The sequence below is a fragment of the Helianthus annuus genome, chromosome 12 (genome assembly GCF_002127325.2).
Source record: "Helianthus annuus cultivar XRQ/B chromosome 12, HanXRQr2.0-SUNRISE, whole genome shotgun sequence".
NCBI classification, from domain to species: Eukaryota; Viridiplantae; Streptophyta; class Magnoliopsida; order Asterales; family Asteraceae; genus Helianthus; species Helianthus annuus.
The window spans coordinates 63,136,579-63,155,791 of record NC_035444.2 but is presented as its reverse complement, the minus strand read 5'-3'; the positions used below and the strand labels follow the sequence as shown (position 1 = coordinate 63,155,791).

At 37.0% G+C, this 19,213-nt stretch overlaps 1 protein-coding gene across 1 annotated transcript; it reads right to left on the bottom strand.

Moving 5' to 3' along the window:
* Positions 1–14,755: 14,755 nt before the first annotated feature.
* LOC110895152 (homeobox-leucine zipper protein ATHB-52) lies at positions 14,756–15,561 on the bottom strand. Its single transcript, XM_022142432.2, has one exon. It carries the CDS (start codon positions 15,493–15,495, stop codon positions 14,917–14,919), a length of 579 nt encoding a protein of 192 aa, XP_021998124.1. The 5' UTR covers positions 15,496–15,561; the 3' UTR covers positions 14,756–14,916.
* Positions 15,562–19,213: the final 3,652 nt, after the last annotated feature.

Genomic DNA, 19,213 nt, shown 5'->3' with positions numbered 1-19,213 from the left:
ACTAGGCAAGATATCGAGAACATTGTTGCTCAAGGGATAGCCAATGCTATTCCAGCAATCATGGCTGCTGCTCAAAAACCTGCTGAACCACAACAAATCGTTCCTAGTAAACGTACTCCGGAAGATAACGACAGTAACAGCATAAATGGAGGCGGCAATCATGACGATAATAATCCACGACAGGCCCCACCTCCTAAGAAAATGAAAGCTGTAACTCCTGGTTGCACTTACAAAGAATTCCTTGCCTGTAAACCAGCAGAATTTGCAGGTAATGAAGGGGCAACTGCAACACTGCATTGGTTAGAGAAAACCGAAGCAGTAATTGCAATAAGTAAATGTACTGAAGAAGATCAGGTCATGTATGCGTCAAATTTGTTCAAAGAATGGGCGCTAGAATGGTGGAACACGGTATTACAAGCAAAAGGAAGAAGGATGGCTTATGATATGAACTGGGAATAATTTAAGAGTCTTGTAGAAAGAAAATTTTGTCCGGAATATGAAAAGGAACAAATGGCGAATAAGTTCCTAAGCCATCGTATGGTAGGCGTAGATTGTCGCGGTTATACTTCGACATTCTTTGAATTGCTAGAGTGGTACCAACACTGGCTTCGCCAGAACCGGTACTCATTTCTCGCTATATTTGGGGATTAATTAGTGAAATCCGTAACATCGTTAAGGCTGTGAGACCTCGCACTATAGACGATGCTGTGGAATTAGCTAATACCCTAACGGATGAACTGGTGCGCACAAGAGAAGAAGATCGAAAGAAGGATTTGGCTCAAAAGATTACCCAAGGATTTCGTATGGGTAATAATAAGAAAAGAGGAACAGGACAATTCTCAAATCTTCCTTTCTGCAGAAATTGTAGAAAGAAACACTTTGGAAGATGCAATGTGACCTGCAATTTTTGCAAAATGATAGGACATCGTGAGGAAAATTGTAGGAAAAAGACCAGGATCTGCTATAACTGCGGAGAAGCTGGGCATTTCAAACCCGAATGTCCTAAATTGGTTTAACCAGCATATAACAAAGGCAAACCAGTTGACGGAGCTACTAAGAAAAATGCCAGAGCATTCCAGCTGACCACCCAGGAAGCAGAACTCATTCCAGATGTGATAGCTGGTACGTTCTTAGTTCATGACTTGTTTGCAAAAGTATTATTTGACTCTAGTGCAAACCAAAGTTTTATAAATTCTTCATTCTGCCAAGCTCTTAATTTACCCTTAACCACCCTTAGGCAGATTTTTACAGTCGAAACTGCAGATGGGAATTCTGTTAACGTAAATAAGATTTTGCAAGAAGGAAATATAGAACTATTAGGCCATAAGTTTTCTACCAACCTGTTACCTATGAAATTAGCCGGATTCGATGTGGTATTAGGAATGGATTGGTTGGTAGCCAACCATGCTCGAATCCTGTGTGATAAGAATTCCGTAGAAATTCGTACCCCCATAGGAGAGGTAATTTTAATTACAGGAGATAGACCTCGAAAGCCACTAAAATTCATTTCAGTAATGAAGTTGGCTAGTTATTCAAGAAAACAAGAAATGGTGTATATGATTTCCGTAATCATTAACACTAAAAGTAAGGAACTTCAGGACATCCCTGTAGTTTCAGAATACCCAGATGTTTTTCCAGAAGAATTACCTGGGTTACCACCCGATAGAGAAGTAGAATTTAGAATTCATCTAATTCCGGGTACTACACCAATAGCCAAGGCACCTTATCGATTAGCACCCACTGAAATGTTAGAACTGAAAAAGCAGCTAGATGAATTACTAAGCAAAGGATTTATACAACCTAGTTCATCCCCTTGGGGAGCACCAGTGTTGTTTGTGAAAAAGAAAGATGGATTGATGAGGATGTGTATCGATTATAGGGAACTAAATAAGGTTACAATTAAGAATCGATACCCATTACCTAGGATTGGCGATCTTTTTGATCAACTCCAAGGCGCTAGGTATTTTTCTAAGATAGACTTAAGATCCGGATATCACCAGCTGAAAGTACAAGAAGAAGACATACCTAAAACTGCTTTCAGAACTAGGTATGACCATTATGAGTTTACAGTCATGCCCTTTGGATAAACAAATGCTCCAGCAGCATTTATGGACATGATGAATCAGATCTGTAAGCCATATTTGGATAAATTTGTAATCGTTTTCATTGACGATATACTTATTTATTCCAAAAGTCAGGAAGAACACTGCAAGCACCTACATGCACTCTTAACTTTGTTAAGAAAGGAAAAGCTTTACGCCAAATTCTCGAAGTGTGAATTCTGGCTACAAGAAGTACAATTTTTAGGTCACATGGTGAATCACGAAGGAATTCACGTAGATCCTGCTAAAATAGAAGCAATTACCAAATGGAAGGTCCCGCAAACGGCTATGGAAATTAGAAGTTTTCTAGGCTTAGTTGGATATTATAGACGCTTTATTAAGGATTTTTCTAAGATAGTTGTACCCTTGACTAAGCTGACCTGTAAAGCTGTTAAGTTTGAATGGGGACCTAGACAAGAAGAAGCTTTTAAGATTTTAAAACAAAGATTGACAAATGCCCCAATTTTAGCTTTACCCGAAGGAACTGAAGATTTTGAAGTATATTGTGATGCTTCAAAATTAGGATTCGGATGTGTGTTGATGCAACGCAAGAAGGTAATTGCGTATGCCTCTAGGCAATTAAAGAAACACGAGGAAAATTATACGACTCATGATTTGGAATTAGGAGCTATAATTTTTGCCCTTAAGATTTGGAGACATTATCTGTATGGAAGTAAGTTTACTGTTTATACAGATCATAAAAGTCTAAGGTACATATTTGGGCAAAAAGAATTAAACATGAGACAAAGAAGATGGATGGAAATCTTAAGCGATTACGACCATTCAATATCACGAAGGAAAGGCGAACGTAGTCGCAGATGCCTTAAGTCGTAAGTATCATGAGAAGCAACGACGAGTTCGTATGCTTAGATTAAATCTACAATTAGATTTAATGGAACAATTGAAGAAAGTGCAGGAAACAGCAATCAAGGACGATACTGAAGGAATGAAAGGTTATGTAAAGGAACTAAAGCAAGGAAATGATGGAATTTGGAGATTCCACAAGAAACGAATTTGGTTACCTAAGCAGGGAGAATTAAGAAATAAGATTTTAGAAGAAGCTCATAAGTCTAGGTATACCATACATCCAGGAAACAATAAGATGTACTAAGATTTAAGAAACAATTTCTGGTGGATAGGAATGAAAAAGGATATACCTGAATACGTATCTAAATGTCTTACTTGTTCCCAAGTTAAGGCCGAACACCAGAAACCTTCAGGACTACTACAAAGTTGGAAATGCCTGTATGGAAATGGGAACTCATAAAAATGGATTTTGTTACTAAGTTACCTAAAACCAGAAAAGGTAATGATGCGATTTGGGTAATTGTGGATCGATTAACCAAATCAGCTCATTTTCTACCAATGAAGGAAACTTTTAGCATGGAGAGATTAGCCAAGTTGTACGTAGATGAAGTAGTATCCTTACATGGAGTTCCACTCTCCATTGTATCGGATAGGGATAGTCGTTTCACTTCCCATTTCTGGACTAGTTTCCAGGAAGCAATGGGAACCCGACTAAATTTAAGTATTGCATATCATCGTCAAACTGACGGACAAAGTGAAAGAACGATACAAACCTTAGAAGACATGCTCCGAGCATGTGTAATTGACTTTGGTGGTAATTGGGATAGCCACCTACCCTTAATTGAATTCTCCTATAACAATAGTTATCATTCAAGCATAGAAGCTGCCCCATTCGAAGCACTGTATGGACGCAAGTGCAGAACCCCAGTTTGTTGGGCAGAAATAGGAGAAAGTCAATTATCAGGTCCGGAAATTGTGCAAGAAACCACAGACAATATAACTCAAATCAAGGAAAGACTGAAGACTGCTAGAGATCGCCAGAAAAGCTATGCAGATAATCACCGCAAACCACTAGAGTTTCAAGTCGGAGACAAAGTACTTTTGAAAATCTCTCCTTGGAAAGGAGTAGTACGATTCGGTAAAAAAGGGAAGCTGAGTCCAAGATACGTAGGACCATTTCCAGTAATGCAACGAATAGGACCAGTTGCTTATCGTTTACAACTACCAGAAGAACTAGCTGGAGTACATGATGTATTTCATATATCCAATTTCAAGAAATGTTTATCTGACGAATCCCTGGTAGTACCTCTTCAAGATGTAGAGGTAAATGAAAAGTTAAAATTTGTAGAGAAACCACTACAGATAGAAGATAGAAAAGTCAAGTTTCTCAAACACAAACGACTAGTGCTAGTCAAAGTCAAGTCCGATTCAAAGAGAGGACCAGAATACACTTGGGAGCTGGAATCAGAAATGAAACGGAAATACCCTCATCTATTCTAGTAAATCTCGAGGACGAGATTTTTCTTAAGGTGGGGAGGATGTAATAACTCTCACTAAAAATAATACTTAGTATGTTAATTGTTTATTAAGGAAGCCCTAATTGAGAAACCCAAGTAATTCTGCATAAACCCTAAAATTTTCAGAACAATCAGAATCAGGATCAGGGCCCCTAAAACTCAGGGGGGGGGGGGTAAACCCTAGTTGGTAATATCCTAACAGTTTAACGTGTGAATTGAAATTTCATTCGAAACCAACTCAGCTGAGCTACTTAGACACGAAGCCACCTTATAGTAGACTAGGGTCTCTCGCGCCACGCGACACGCACAAGGAGACCTTTCACGTGGCGCGAGGGGGGCAAAATTCTGGGTATAAATAGAAGGCAGTGGGACTTGGTTCTGTGCGTTTGTTCGACGTCCAAATTCAAGTTATGCTCTGAGTTATAGTCGAAACAGTTCACAACACACACCAATCACGAATCGTTGCCGCAAAACAGGGTAATAACTCGATCGCTATTACGATTCAACGTCCGATCGATTAAAACTATCCAACGATTGTTTGAGTGCTGCCCAAATTGGGTTTATACTTTATCATTCATCGTGATTTCGACTTGAATGTTTGAGTGCTGTCCGAACTCGGGCTATACTCTGTGATTCGTTGTGAATCCGCTGGATATTTAAGTATTGCGCTTTGTCAATCATTGTAGGATTTAATCTCGTGAATTGTCGTAAATGCTGTATTAGTTACTAACCCCGTTTGTGTGCATTGTTATCTAAACTAGGTTAAACAAGGCTAATCAGTAGGCTTATACACTGCTCGTTAAATCTGCAATGTGAGTCATTCTCTTTTTATCAACTGTTTTACAAAACTCCAAGTTATTTTCAAAGTTATAATTACAGGGATTAAGTCTATGTAATCACCAAATTACAGCCGGTATGTGGGGTTTTGTATACATTACTTGATAACCGTCACCATTGGACAACGGGTTAGCCAAGGGGTGATATGACCATAGTCACAGACACCATCGGGCAATGAGGCTACCGATGGCTGGTCGAGTGACAAACACTGTGGGTAGTTGGTTGATAATCAGAAATATTGTAATCGCTCTTAATACTGTAAATTATAACCAATGTGTCATTTTTTAGTAAACTGAATGATTCACTCAGTATTTCCCCGCTGACAAAACCTTTTTCAAACATGTTTCAGGTGATCTGTTGTAATCCAAGAAAAGTGTCGTGAAGCACTACAAGCTTAGAGAAGTGGCTCAATGTAAATAAATAAAGAAACATGTTTTGTAAAATAAAGATTTCCCAGTGAAATCACCTTATTGTAAATTACAAGGTTTTATCCCTAAATCATGTAAACGAGCAGTTTTAATATTAAAAGATCCTGTTTTAAAAAGACTTCCGCTGTCACTTAAATTAATACCACGGGATTTCCTGCCTCGCGGCTCTGGACCGGGTCAACCTGGGGCCGAGGGCCGTGACACTGTTGCACCGATGCCATAATTCAAACTTTGAAATTTCCTATTTATTTTCAAAATTTATTTAAATTCGTTGATCATAGTAAATATATTAATATATTATAGGAAAGTCATTTAGCTATCTAAAAAAAATTAAGGAAAGTTATTTAAATTACCTAAATAAAAATTAATGAAATCAACAAGAACATTTAAAATTTAAATTAAAATCAGTTCCAAAATTAATGGAACATGTTTTAATTACGGTAAATATATTGTAGGAAAATAATTTCTTATTTAATTGAAATCTCAAAATTTGACTTCAACAAAAGTTTAACAAAAGTTATTTTATGTATAAATAATGACCGTATTTATAAATTTAAAAAGAAAATTTAGCAAAAGTTATGGAAATGAAAGAAATTCATTTTAAAAACTTATCTAAACAAATTCCCTTTAACCTCTTACTACATAAAGTAAGAAATAAAAAACGCTCAATCAATATTTTAAATTAAGCCTAATGCAGAACACTTACACGGGTATTATATGGTGTTGTTGAAGAGCAGTTCCAACATGACCCTGTTGCACCGAATCCATAATCGGTACCGGTTGCGACTGCCTCTTTACCAGCGGTTCCTATCACACATTTGTTGTTGGGGTCAAGACACTTATAACTTCAGTTCAAAGCTCTTATTTTTGTTGAGTAATTTTTCGAGTAAGTCTTTAATGACACCACGAAAGGTTGATGCAAATAAACAAAAGTTTTTATAAATAACAAAAAGTAATTAGAAAATAATGAAGAATCGAACTCGAGCTTGAAAAATTTCTTACAAACTCCTAACTGGTATACACCATAGGTGAAATAGTATTTGAGTCTAGCTTGACCAGTTATTGCAGAAAAAGATTAACCAAAAGTAAATATATAATGAAAGAATACCTACCTAGGCTATGCCTCTTAACCCAAGGCTTATGCACTCCTCACCAAATTGAGGACCGCAAGCATTTTGAGCCTGTCTTTCGACCGACCGACTGCTGTTGTTGCTGCAAATAAAGATTTACAGTTTGTTAGGGAGTTCTAATTGTATACGAATTCCATGTGTAAAATTAATCTAATTCAAACTTTGAAATATCCTATTTATTTTCAAAATTTATTAAAATTCGTTGATCATAGTAAATATATTAATATATTATAGGAAAGTCATTTAGCTATCTAAATAAGGAAAGTAATTTAAATTATCTAAATAAAAATTAATGAAATCAACAGGAACATTTAAAATTCAAAATAAAATCATTTCCAAAATTAATGGAACATGCTTTAATTACGGTAAATATATTGTAGGAAAATAATTTCTTATTTAATTGAAATCTCAAAATTTGACTTCAACAAAAGTTTAACAAAAGTTATTTTATGCGTAAATAATGACCGTATTTATTAATTTAAAAAGAAAATTTAACAAAAGTTATGGAAATGAAAGAAATTCATTTTAAAAACTTGCCTAAATTTTGTTAAGTTAACAAAAATATAACTATAAATTTACCATAACAATATTTAGTGTAGTACATGGAAGAATTGGCGACTTGAAACGAACAAAAATACTCTGAAGTTTCCCTAGAAAAAGCCTTACTATATGTTTAGTCAAAACCGTTAAAAGTTTGACTAAACTGTCAAAATTATAAATAATGAGACTATTTACCATATTTAAAAAACTTAAATTCTGGATAGATAATATTTACCGTATTTAAAAAAACTTAAACTATACCTCAATCGTCGTGGTATAAGACATTACTTATTATTATTTCTGCTTAATGCAATATCTAGTATTATATGACTACTGCAATAAAAGGGAAAACAAATAAACAACACTATCTATACATAATATTAATAGCAGAAATCGTCTGAAACACCAGGTCACAGAATTGAAGTTGTCCCAAAAATACAGAACCAAAAAAACAATTATTTGATGATACTTTAGACATATATTGGTTACCTGATGTTTGGGTCCTTTCGAATGGATTTGCTTGAACCAAACGGCAATAAGGAGATTGCAAAAATCAGATATGGAAAAAAAATTATTAACACAGGATCATCTAAAATGACCCGAATGATACAAATCCTTAAATACGGTAGAATTGACCAGTTATCTCCACAATATACAAACGAAATCTATTAGACGAACATCAAAACCTGAATAATATATAAATATCGAAATTATACCTTTGTGCAGACGACATTTGTTTGTTAGAAAAGAAAACAAATCGAAGATCAACAAACCCTAGGTTATAACGAATGAAAATCAAATGAATGAACAATCCGAACGAAGACTGAATGTTAAACATTGATAAAATCATCGTGTTCAGTTGAAAGTATTTGTGATCTGACCTTGATTTGAAGCCTTGATATGAACTCCAACTTTTAAGACCGAGTTATGATTCAATCAGAGTGGAACTTGTCGGAGAATGATTAGGGTTTAATTAGAAAGTTTGTAAGAAAATAAGAAGACATAGAATCAAGAATTGTCTGATAAAAAAGAGAATCGTACCTTGTGATGGGATTCAATTTTGAGATGGATGAGAGGGAGAAGATGAAGAAACCCTAGATCCGGATGAAAAGTGAAGTTCTGATTGGGTTATAAGAAATAAATAGTCACGCTAGATGATGACCCATTTACATCAAACGGGTCCACTTTACCCATCACACAAAGAAATAGAAGTTTGAGCGGGAAAACACTAAATGGAGCTTTAGATGGTGGACATGTGTCCCCTAATTAAGGCTTTTATTAGGTTGTATAGATTTATAAGATGGTTTCATAATGCATTTCACCGGTTTGTTTAACATGAGTTTTTCTTTATTTAGATCATGCATTATAAGATGGTTTCATAATGCATTTCACCGGTTTGTTTTTTTTTTTTGGGTAAGGGTTACCCCGATGAATTTTATTAATGAACCAATAAGAACAAAGGTGTGTCAAAGCAACACACCAACTAGGCTTGGCATACCAAACCTAGGAAAACAAAACAAACAACCACATAACCAAAACAACCACACAACATATCAAGAACTAGACTCAACCACGGCCAACAATACGACCGAAACAAACTCTAAACTAAACAACTACTAGCCCGGGTCAGGATCGTTGCTGTCATTAATCTTCCAGATGCTGAAAATCCTTCTCCTAGCCGATTCCAGCCGAAACTTGAATCCCATCAGTCTTAACCGAACTGAGCTTTTAATCCTCTCCGCAACTTGTATCACCAAACTAAACAACTACTAGCCCGGGTCAGGATCGTTGCTCTCATTAATCTTCCAGATGCTGAAAATCCTTCTCCTAGCCGATTCCAGCCGAAACTTGAATCCCATCAGTCTTAACCGAACTGAGCTTTTAAACCGATTTCACCGGTTTGTTTAACATGAGTTTTTCTTTATTTAGATCATGCAATTTCTAGCAAGATAAGCGTATTTATTTAAAAATATTTATATTTAGTATCTATATCAGACAATTTCTTTTTTCTTTTTTTTACTTTTATTTTACTTTTATAGTTAGATTATGGGATGTAGGGAAACACCAAAAAAGTGGCGTGTGGGTTAGCGGCGTTGGTGGTTCATGTTGGTTTTTTTTATATTTTTTTATAGACTTGAGATTTATAAAATAAAACACAAACTTATATTAATTAAATAAATTACATAACATCCTAAAAATTAAAAGAAAACTACTTATTAAATCCTAAAAAATTAAAAAAAAATAGTTAATAATTCCTAAAAAAATTACATAGTTCGATAAATGTTAAAGTGGGAAACCCACTTAAATTACGGATTCCCGTCGAGCCTCCACTCGATCTTCGCGATCTCCATTCGATCGTCGTGGCTTAGGTCGCCCGCGAGGACACGGTCAAAACAAACTTTAAACAGATCCAGCTTGGTTTTAGTTAACGCCACTTGTGTTGGCATGCGTTTAAATTGTGACGAGCGTCCCCAACGTGTTGTTGGTATTGCTGGAACGCTTGTCCCCAATTCACGGCTTGGCCGCGTTGTAACGTACGTTGTGCATCGATGATCGATGTGACAAGTGCGATCTCCTCATCCTCCGTCTAATGCACCATTTTCAGTTTTTTGATAGTTTGGTTGAAAAAGATTTGTTGTTTGGTGTGAGATTGGTTGAAGAAGATTTGTAAATAATTGCGGAAAAAATGAAGGTGCGGGGAGAATTTATATGTAAAGATTTGTAATTTTTTTTAAAAAAATTAATTTTTTACATTAATACTGCCATGCCCAACGGCTATGGCTAACGACTACCCCAAACGGTCTAATTTCAACAACCAATCCTAGCCAGCCAGCTCAGACACCCCCGCCCAACGCCGGGCTTCAAAGCCGCGCTAGCGGGGCAACGCTGTGGCCAACGCTGGCACGGTGTGGGTTAGCTAGCGTTGCCTGGCATCCCCCTCCCAAATAAACGCCCCACTCCCGCTAGTCTTATGAAATACGCAAACATCCTTCACATAATCCATTTTATTTCCATGAATTTGACTTATTTTTTTAACGGTAAGGAACGACATGCCAACCATCGTGACACCAGATGCCCTGACCAAGGTCGACTACTCGACCGCTGCCAGCCCCTTGGCTCTCCCCAGATGTGCGGAAACCCGACCTCCACCCGTACGAAGGCACGACAGTAGAATAATCTGTAAAACCTCGCCTCTCATCCAAGTCGAACCGGCGCCACCCATATTCGCTCTTCACCTGGATACCACAGAAAATAATGAGGAAAGTGCGAATCAAACATAAGTTACAAGGAACACTAATTCTTTCCCCAATCACTCCATGACTTCCTCATTGGCATTGAATTTGACTTATTTAATTGGAAGTTTTTTTATGGGTTTATATAACCTATCTTCACATGGGGTGTGTGTCAAACTAAATCTTTAAGATATACCAAAATAAATGAATACACACAATTATTTCATTTATTAATTTCAAAGCTAATATATAAAGTAGAATGTAAAATATAACCAACCCTACACCTGCTTAATTTATATTTATAAAACAGTCAAAGTCAAACAATGATGCATGAACATTGAATTAAATACTTTGGTCTTTGGGTCATGTTAAGTATCAATCGTGTGTCATAACTCGTATTGGTAGCATTTCTCTATGATATATTAACGTACACAAAGTTGATCAATAGTTAATGTTTATAACCCTCAGATAACAACTAATCATTTTGTACAAATAAAAAGCTAACCTTATTCGCAAGAATCATCAAAATTTACACCACAATATAATGAAAGAAAAAACATCCAAGTTATTATATAGATCAACTATTTGTAAAAGTAACGTTAACCATATGTCGGTTATAACTTATAAGCTCTAGTTATGATAAATATAACTATAGCAAAAGCTCTATAAATTAATAATACTGGGAGCAAGATATTTATTAATTTAGCGAGATATTATTATATTAATTTTTTTTAGGTTTGAACACGGGATATCTTATATTTCATTTTCATTCTAATCACCAGGACAAATTACATAAGGATAGCAGATAGACGAGAAACAAACTGCGCCGCCATCCCCTTCTGAATAGAAAACCCTAATCTACTAAAAACAAAGCCTCACCCTGAGGGGTCGAAAAGTTGCTGTGGACCACATGCTGAACTCTAGCCAAGAACCGAACCACCTCCGGCGCCAAGGAGCCGAACGTGTCAAACGCCAGTGGGACAAAGGCATGTTGATTCTCCTCACAAGCTTCCGCGTGCTTTTCCATCTTCTTTGACTCTGCTTTCAGTACCACTTGCCCCGCCACAAATCCATTTTCCCGGAACCCAGCTAGGGGGGATACACCCGTGAGCTTGACACAAGCATGTTTCCCGCCCTCCCAACCAAAAACTAGCACGTCAGTCGGGCATAAGATGAACCTCCCTTCTGTCGGGTCTGTAAGAAAATTAACCGGTGCCTCTTTCTTTGCCGATATCCCTGTTCGTTTGAGAATATCCATTAATGCCTCTCGAACAAAGTCATTGCGATACTTAAACCCCGACAACTCTCTACAGTGTGACGCATGTTCCCAGTATTTCCAGGCATGTTTTACGGCAGACTAGGCAAGTTTCATCATTCGGGAACATGGGGATCATCAGACGATACTTAAGGATTGACCGGTACTCCACCGCTGACATACGTTGACCCGGACCTTCAATAGGAATAACAGTTAAGAAATCCTGAGCGTGAGGCCTCTGTAGGCATTCAATGACGGCTTTCTAGCGGGGGGGACAAATGGAAATATTCTCCCAAACTTTGTGCGATTCGATAAAAAAGGGCATTCGCCAACGTTTTCTGTGGCTTTTTGGGGCCGGTGTCCTTGTTAAAGAAACCGCCGAGATCAAAGTCAGGTAGAGATTCATGCAAGCATTCCAAGGCGCTGACATAATCCAGGTCAGTGTTAGCAACCCCGCTGTTACGTAAGATGTGGTCCTGCAGCTCCCAAGATTAAGACCTCGAAGCCACAAAGGCATAAGCAGCCATATCCCGGGCCGAGAGAAGGCCCAACCCACCAAGCCGCATCGGCAAGGTCGCGATCTGTCACTGGAGTTCACCGAAAAAAAGGCCCCTCACATACGACAATGTCTTCTATTGCCTCCCGAAGATCCTTTATCAAAACATGAAACAGCATCATCCACAAAGGGGGGCTAGCAAGTTCGCAAACTAAATAGCAACTTTGCAACCACATACAAGATCTAAGCAAGAGGAGTTCGCTCTGAGGATCCCGCAACAAGGGAAGATGTCCCATAATGTCAACAGCTCGCGTTGCCCTCTTAGCCGCTAGACCATTAATAAAACTGGCATCACGGCTGACAACCCCTCCTAGCAATTTGACACCTCTCTCCGGCCTCCCAATCTCACTGGGTAAAAGCCCTGTCCGGACCTTCACCCTGTTGCATGTCGACCAAAATACCTCAGTTTTCTTTAAGTCGTAGCCACAAGGCTGGACCCTGCGAACCAATGATATCAAAAGCTTTAGCAACCTGAACAACGTCCCCGATAACCGTCCCGTCATCCAAGTAACAAACATGGATGGGGAATTTGTAGTTTTCCTGCACCTGAATCACTAAAGGGTGTAAGTCTAGGGCAAAAAGCAAAGGTCCCAAGGGATCCTCTTGCTGGACCCCCGTGAATGCCCTGATGCGGTCATTCCCCACGTATAGCTAGCAGGCTGGGCATATAGAAATTGAACCACAGGAATATGGAGGGGCAATGGCGATGGACCTCGCAAAGCGAAACCGAACGGTCAACGAAGTTGAAAGCGTTGGAAAAATCAATCGTAAGCATGGCCAGCGAGCCATCTGAATGAAAAGAATTAAGGAACATGTTAGCTATGTGCAGCAACGCCTCCGCCCCATTGGGGACCCCTACCCCAAATTGGTAGTCTCTCAAGTACTTAACAACATCTTTCCCAACTTTCTTCATGGCTACTTTTGAGACCAATCTTCTCCAAATTGCCCCCACAGCAATGGGGCGAATTCCATTATCAGGCTTCAACAAAGGGGTTAGGGGGCCCGAAGCAATAAAATCCGCGAGCACCGAGCACCCTAGGACATAACCCCCTTAGCCAAAAGTTTACCACTTCAGTGATGGCAATAAGTAGTTCCGAGGCAGTCGTCGACCCCTCGCCACTAAGAGCGTCCAACAAGTGTTGGGCCTGGAGGCTATCTCGCCCACAAGATGTCCATTTTGGGAAAGATTTCACACACCTGTGGACGCATTCTTTATCCACGAATAATGCAGGTTGGGAGAGAGGGGTTGAAGGGAGGTTCGAGGGTGGCGCGAATGGATGTTTGTCGATAAGGGCTTGCATGGTAGATTCCCCCCGGGGAGCAACCCCACTGGAACATAACACCTTAACTTAATAAATTAATAAATTATTAATTTAAAGAGTTGGCTTATATTCGTGAGCAAACTCTCAAATTAATGCATCGACCTTCAAAATTTCAATGTTCGTTCACTTTACCTATTTGAATAAAACAGAAACAAGGACTTTCAAAATTCCCATGTACATTCACACATTAATGAACTTGTCAAGTTCAATGTACATAGATCTAGATTGACCACTATAAAATATCTAATGATTTAAAATCACATCAACTATGGCTTCTAAATTAAAAGTTGTTAAAAAATCAACGATGACCAATCAACTACGAAAACTGTTATGCGAGTATAAGAGAGATCATCAATGATGCACTCAACAAGATTGGTGCAGTGGGTTGACAAAACTTTCGATTTGAAAGTTAGTCAAGGAACAATATCACCTAAGTGACTATAGATTCATTTTTTACTAGATAATCCTAGAATTTTGGAATATCTTAATAATTATTAATTTATAGTTTTGCTGGGACCATTTATTTACATTGAGATTTCACAAAAATTATTATCTTATTATTTTATCGATTGGGGTCCAATTTTATACTGGTCTCAAATTGGGGCCGAACAAATTATTAATTTTATCGAGTTTATTAATTTATCAAGTATTAAATTATAGACATTCTACTATACAATATATTATATTATATTATATTATATTATATTATATTATATTATATTATATTATATTATATTATATTATATTATATTATATTATATTATATTATATTATATTATATTATATTATATTATATTATATTATATTATATTATATTATATTGATATTCGAGGAAGCCACAATTATCTCACCGTCATACAACCCATCAAACAAAAACACTGTATTCTTTGGTCCCATGGCTGATGGCTTTCAGGACATATCACCAAACATTTGACCATCAAATAGGTCATATATACAATATTACAACATTTTTTCCCAAAAAAAAATATGAAAACGTATAAAAAAAAAGTAAAACACACATATACACGTAAAAAAACACAATGATGGATTAACATTCCAACACATTTGCATTGCAAAACAACTATCCATAATCCAACATGAATGTTATAAGCCAGTTATATATCACACAACAATATCATTATATCATGCAAGAATGACTGTAGCCAACTCGATAAACATTGAATTATGTCTAAAATAAGTTTTTTCCCCACCCGAAAGCTCGAAGACCCGAACCCATCATAGAACCAGGGGTATACATCTCCTCCACTTCAAAAACTTGTTCACCAAAAGAATATATATTGTTCACATTTTCTTCCAAGCTCCTAGATGAGCTCCGAGCTTCCTCACCACATATGGAGATCGAATAATTCATGGAATATCGATGGTTGTTATTGTTGTTGTAATGTTTATAGCGTTGTGTTTGTTCTGCTTTTACTTTATTGAGCTCTACTCGAAGTTGTTCAACTTCCTTTTGAAGTTGAACAGTCTCCACTAACATGGCCTCCAACCGGAGCTGGAGCATGGTGTAGTCATGCTCCAGACTCTGGTTCTTCCAGCGGGCCCGTTTGTTTTGATACCAAATGGCTATTTGTCTTGGAGGGATGCCAAGCTGCCGAGAAAGTTGTTGTTTTCGCTCCGGATCGAGCTTTTTGGTGGAGTCAAAATTTGATTCCAAGAGTCTCACTTGATCCTCAGTGAGTCTCTTGGTGGTGTGTTTGTGTTGTTTTTGTTGGGAGGTTTTGTGGTTATGGAAAGTTGAGTAACTCATGATTGGAGGTTTGTATGGTTGTTTTCCTTGAAGAGAAGGGGTAGGGTGGGGTGGGATGGTGATGGTGGGTATGGGTGTGAGTGTGAGATGGTTGTTTTTATTTATGGAAAGAGGGTTGAGTCTGGTCCTACGAGTGCAAGTATTTGGTGGCCTTTGGCATACAGATATTAAAAAAAAAAAAAAAAAAACCTGTGTTGTGTATATATATATATATTTTTTTTGCCATTCTTCTGTATATTAAAAACTGAAGCATTTGAACAGTAATAATAACATTTGATTTGAACTATATATATTAAAAACTGAAGCATTTGAACAACAGTGTTAATAATAACATTTGAACAGTAATAATAATAATATAATAAGTATATTAACACTATGAGGTATGGGGTGAGGGTTGGGGCGTGGGTTGGGTACAGATACCCAAGTCATCATCTCGAGTGAGCTTGCGTTTCGGCGTGGCCTCTTGGGCGGGGCTACGAGCATGACATGGCGGGATCGCATTGGCCAAGATTTCTACCCGTTTGGGTTAGCCGTTGGCCAACGGCTATGTTTATAAAAAAAAAAGGAATGAGTAAATGGTATCGGGTGTCGGTACCGGTAACAAATTTACCAAACCGGAGGTTCGGCACCGGCATTTATTGGTTTTTACCCTCAAATACCGGTGTCGTACTAGTACCGACCATATCGAGCCGTACCGTACCATGTATATTCGGTACCAGTACCCACTTTTGGGGATTTCAGTAACGGTATTTTCGGTACCGGTTGGTACTGAGCTAATCAAATCCTGTAGCAGCGTAGCAATGCAAGTAATTGCACCGTTTAGATTATTTTTCATACACACAGTAAGTAAACTGTATTTTGTTTGAATGGGGTTTTATATACGTACACAACAACTTATTTTGCTTTATTTTTTGTCTTTTTCTGTAATGCATGAATTGTAACATGTAAAATTAACTTGGATATTTAGATTATTGATGAACAAATCATATCAAATCCTATAATCAAACCAGTATCGTATCGGTACCAAATTTACTATAGCAAATCATTTTCGGTACCAATTCGGTACCCACCTTTTGGCGTTTTCAGAATCGTTACTTTCGGTTCGACACCGGTCTAGCGCCATACCTGTATTTATTGATTTTTACCTTCAAATACCATACTGTATTGTACCGAGCATTTTCGGTGCCGGTACCTAATTTCGATGATTTTCCGGATCTGTACCTTCGGTGCCATTACCGGTACCGAGCTCATGCATATTTTAACGTGTTAGCACCGTAATAACTGAACTGAAAACAACCGAATTTCCAACGTGTAGGACATGTGGGTCCTATTATTATATATTAGGTTATTTAAAATCATTTTTTTTAGGACGGAGTAACTATCATTTTCACGACATTTTTATTTATGTTTTGATATTCGGTATCTGCTTACCGTTACGGACACGCGTTTGTCATTGGGTCCCCGCCGCAACGCGCGGGCGGAAAATAACTAGTTTGTGTATAAATTTTGTTGAAGCGGACTATTATTCGAGATATATTATCTTCTATCTAGGCTATATTGAGGGCTGATGTCGTACCGGTATCGTTTGAATATACCTTATGACGTGCTTATTTTTATTTATGTTTTACTTTTTTCAAAAGCAGACGTGTCAAATATAATGATTTTGTTGGTACATTAATGTCTATCGCCTCCGTCATCTCAGTTCGTAGCTGAAACAGAAGAACTATAGTGTTTACAATGTAATATCTTGTTACTAAAGGCAAGGTGGCATTATTGTAAATAAGGAAAGATTCCTTATCACCTTTGGCCTATAAATAGAAGCCTTAGGCTTTTAGTTAGAGACTTTTGCCATTTTGATCTTTGGAGCTTAGAGGTTAGAGAGAGAAGCTAGAGAGAGAAAGTAGAGAGAGAAAGGCAAAAGGTGATTCACGGTTCTTGTATCTTTTCAGATCTATCAAAGAATCACGTTAATAGTACGTCTCGTGTGTTTCGGTTATTCACGTTCACGGATTCCGCACGTCGAACGTGTCATACGCAATCGTTTCGGAGTCAAACCGGTCCTAACAGATTTTTTTTTTGTTCTTTACCATCACAATATCGTCCGAATAATATTGTTACCGGTACCCAGGGGCGGATGTATACACATACAAGGGGGAGCGCCCGCTACCGCTTGGTCGGAAAATTTTTGACGTTTTTAGTGTAAATTTTGGAAAAATTTGACGTTTTTTCGATTTCGTTACCGCCTATTTATAAAACGTTCCCGCTTGGTCGGAATCCTAGATCCGCCACTGCCGGTACCTGTATATATTCGTTTTTATAATTTTCAATCGATGTAAAACACACGTCAATATCCTCTTAGGCATCCCTCTTTCGGTTTCTATACCGATTGAGATATCGTACCAGTATGTAACTAACCGTACTACAAATCAAAAGTCCACCACATAGCGAAATGAATCCCACTAGTCCTTAATATCATGCATCCTAACATGGTGACATGATAATGAAACCTCATCTAAACACATATTACTTCCATATCAATCCTTCCAAAATATAAACCTTACCTTTCATTGGAAGATCAAAACAGGAAGCAAAAAAGCAATTTAATGACCCAAACCAAAATTCCATGCTTTATGCTTAACTCATTAATCATCAAATGTTTTATGAAACCACCGCAACATCTATTATATCCTTGAGTCCTTGACTACCAAGTACCAAGACTCATTTCCTCTTCAAAACATTATTCGTCACACACAGCCTAGAACTAGAAAGTCTACATTACTACTATTTTTACATTTATTTTTATAATCACGTTATTTACTACAATAAACTAAGTAAAATACGTTTAAATATTATATAACCAAAATTAAATATAGAATAAACTTTTTAAAATCTGTATTAACTTTTGTTAAAAATATGATGAAATGTATTTACAACCTTTTTAAATTCTTAAAAAGTTACGAAATTTACAAATATAATGAAAAAGGAAAAAATAAGAAAAACATAAATGCACAAAAAAAAAAAAAAAAAAAAAAAAAAACAGGTAAGATGAAAAAGATAAAGGTTAAAAGGTTCCACCTTCATTAGGTAAAAATAACTATGACATCTTTAAGTTTAAATTCAGTATATATGATATTTCATAAGTTAATAAAAGTATATATGAAATTTTACCTTTGAAAAAACACTCACAGTGAACATATATATGAGATGATGCTCTTATTTGGCATATTCATTATGTGTTCGACTAAAAGAGGAAGGCCCCTACGACCAATATAGAGAGGACAACCTTGAATTTTTAACTGTAAGGCCTTTTCATGCGATAAAAAAGTTAAAGAAATGATTTCGTTAACCGTGATTCCGTGAAAGGATCATAAACTCTATGACATTTGGAATAGTAAAGCATGTGAAATATTTTAAACGAACTGCATTCAAAGAGAATTCGAATAAAAGTTTGTATTGTGTTTGGTTTGTAGCCAAGTAAATGGAATTATAATATAAAGAGTAAATGTTAATTTACGTCCCCGAGGTTTACACCAAAACACACGACCATCCCTCATTTGAAAAAACGCTACAATCAAGTTCTTGTGGTTATCGATTGCATTCAATAACGTCCCTCCTTATATTTTTCAATTATTATCTATTTATTTAATATTTAATTAATAACTTAAAGGGCAAAATGGTAAATTCACCACCTAAAAGTGAAACCGTCCCTCCATATTAC

Excerpts from the sequence above, each read along its gene's own strand:
- LOC110895152 (XM_022142432.2), bottom strand. The coding sequence starts at position 15,495 with ATGAGTTACTCAACTTTCCATAACCACAAAACCTCCCAACAAAAACAA.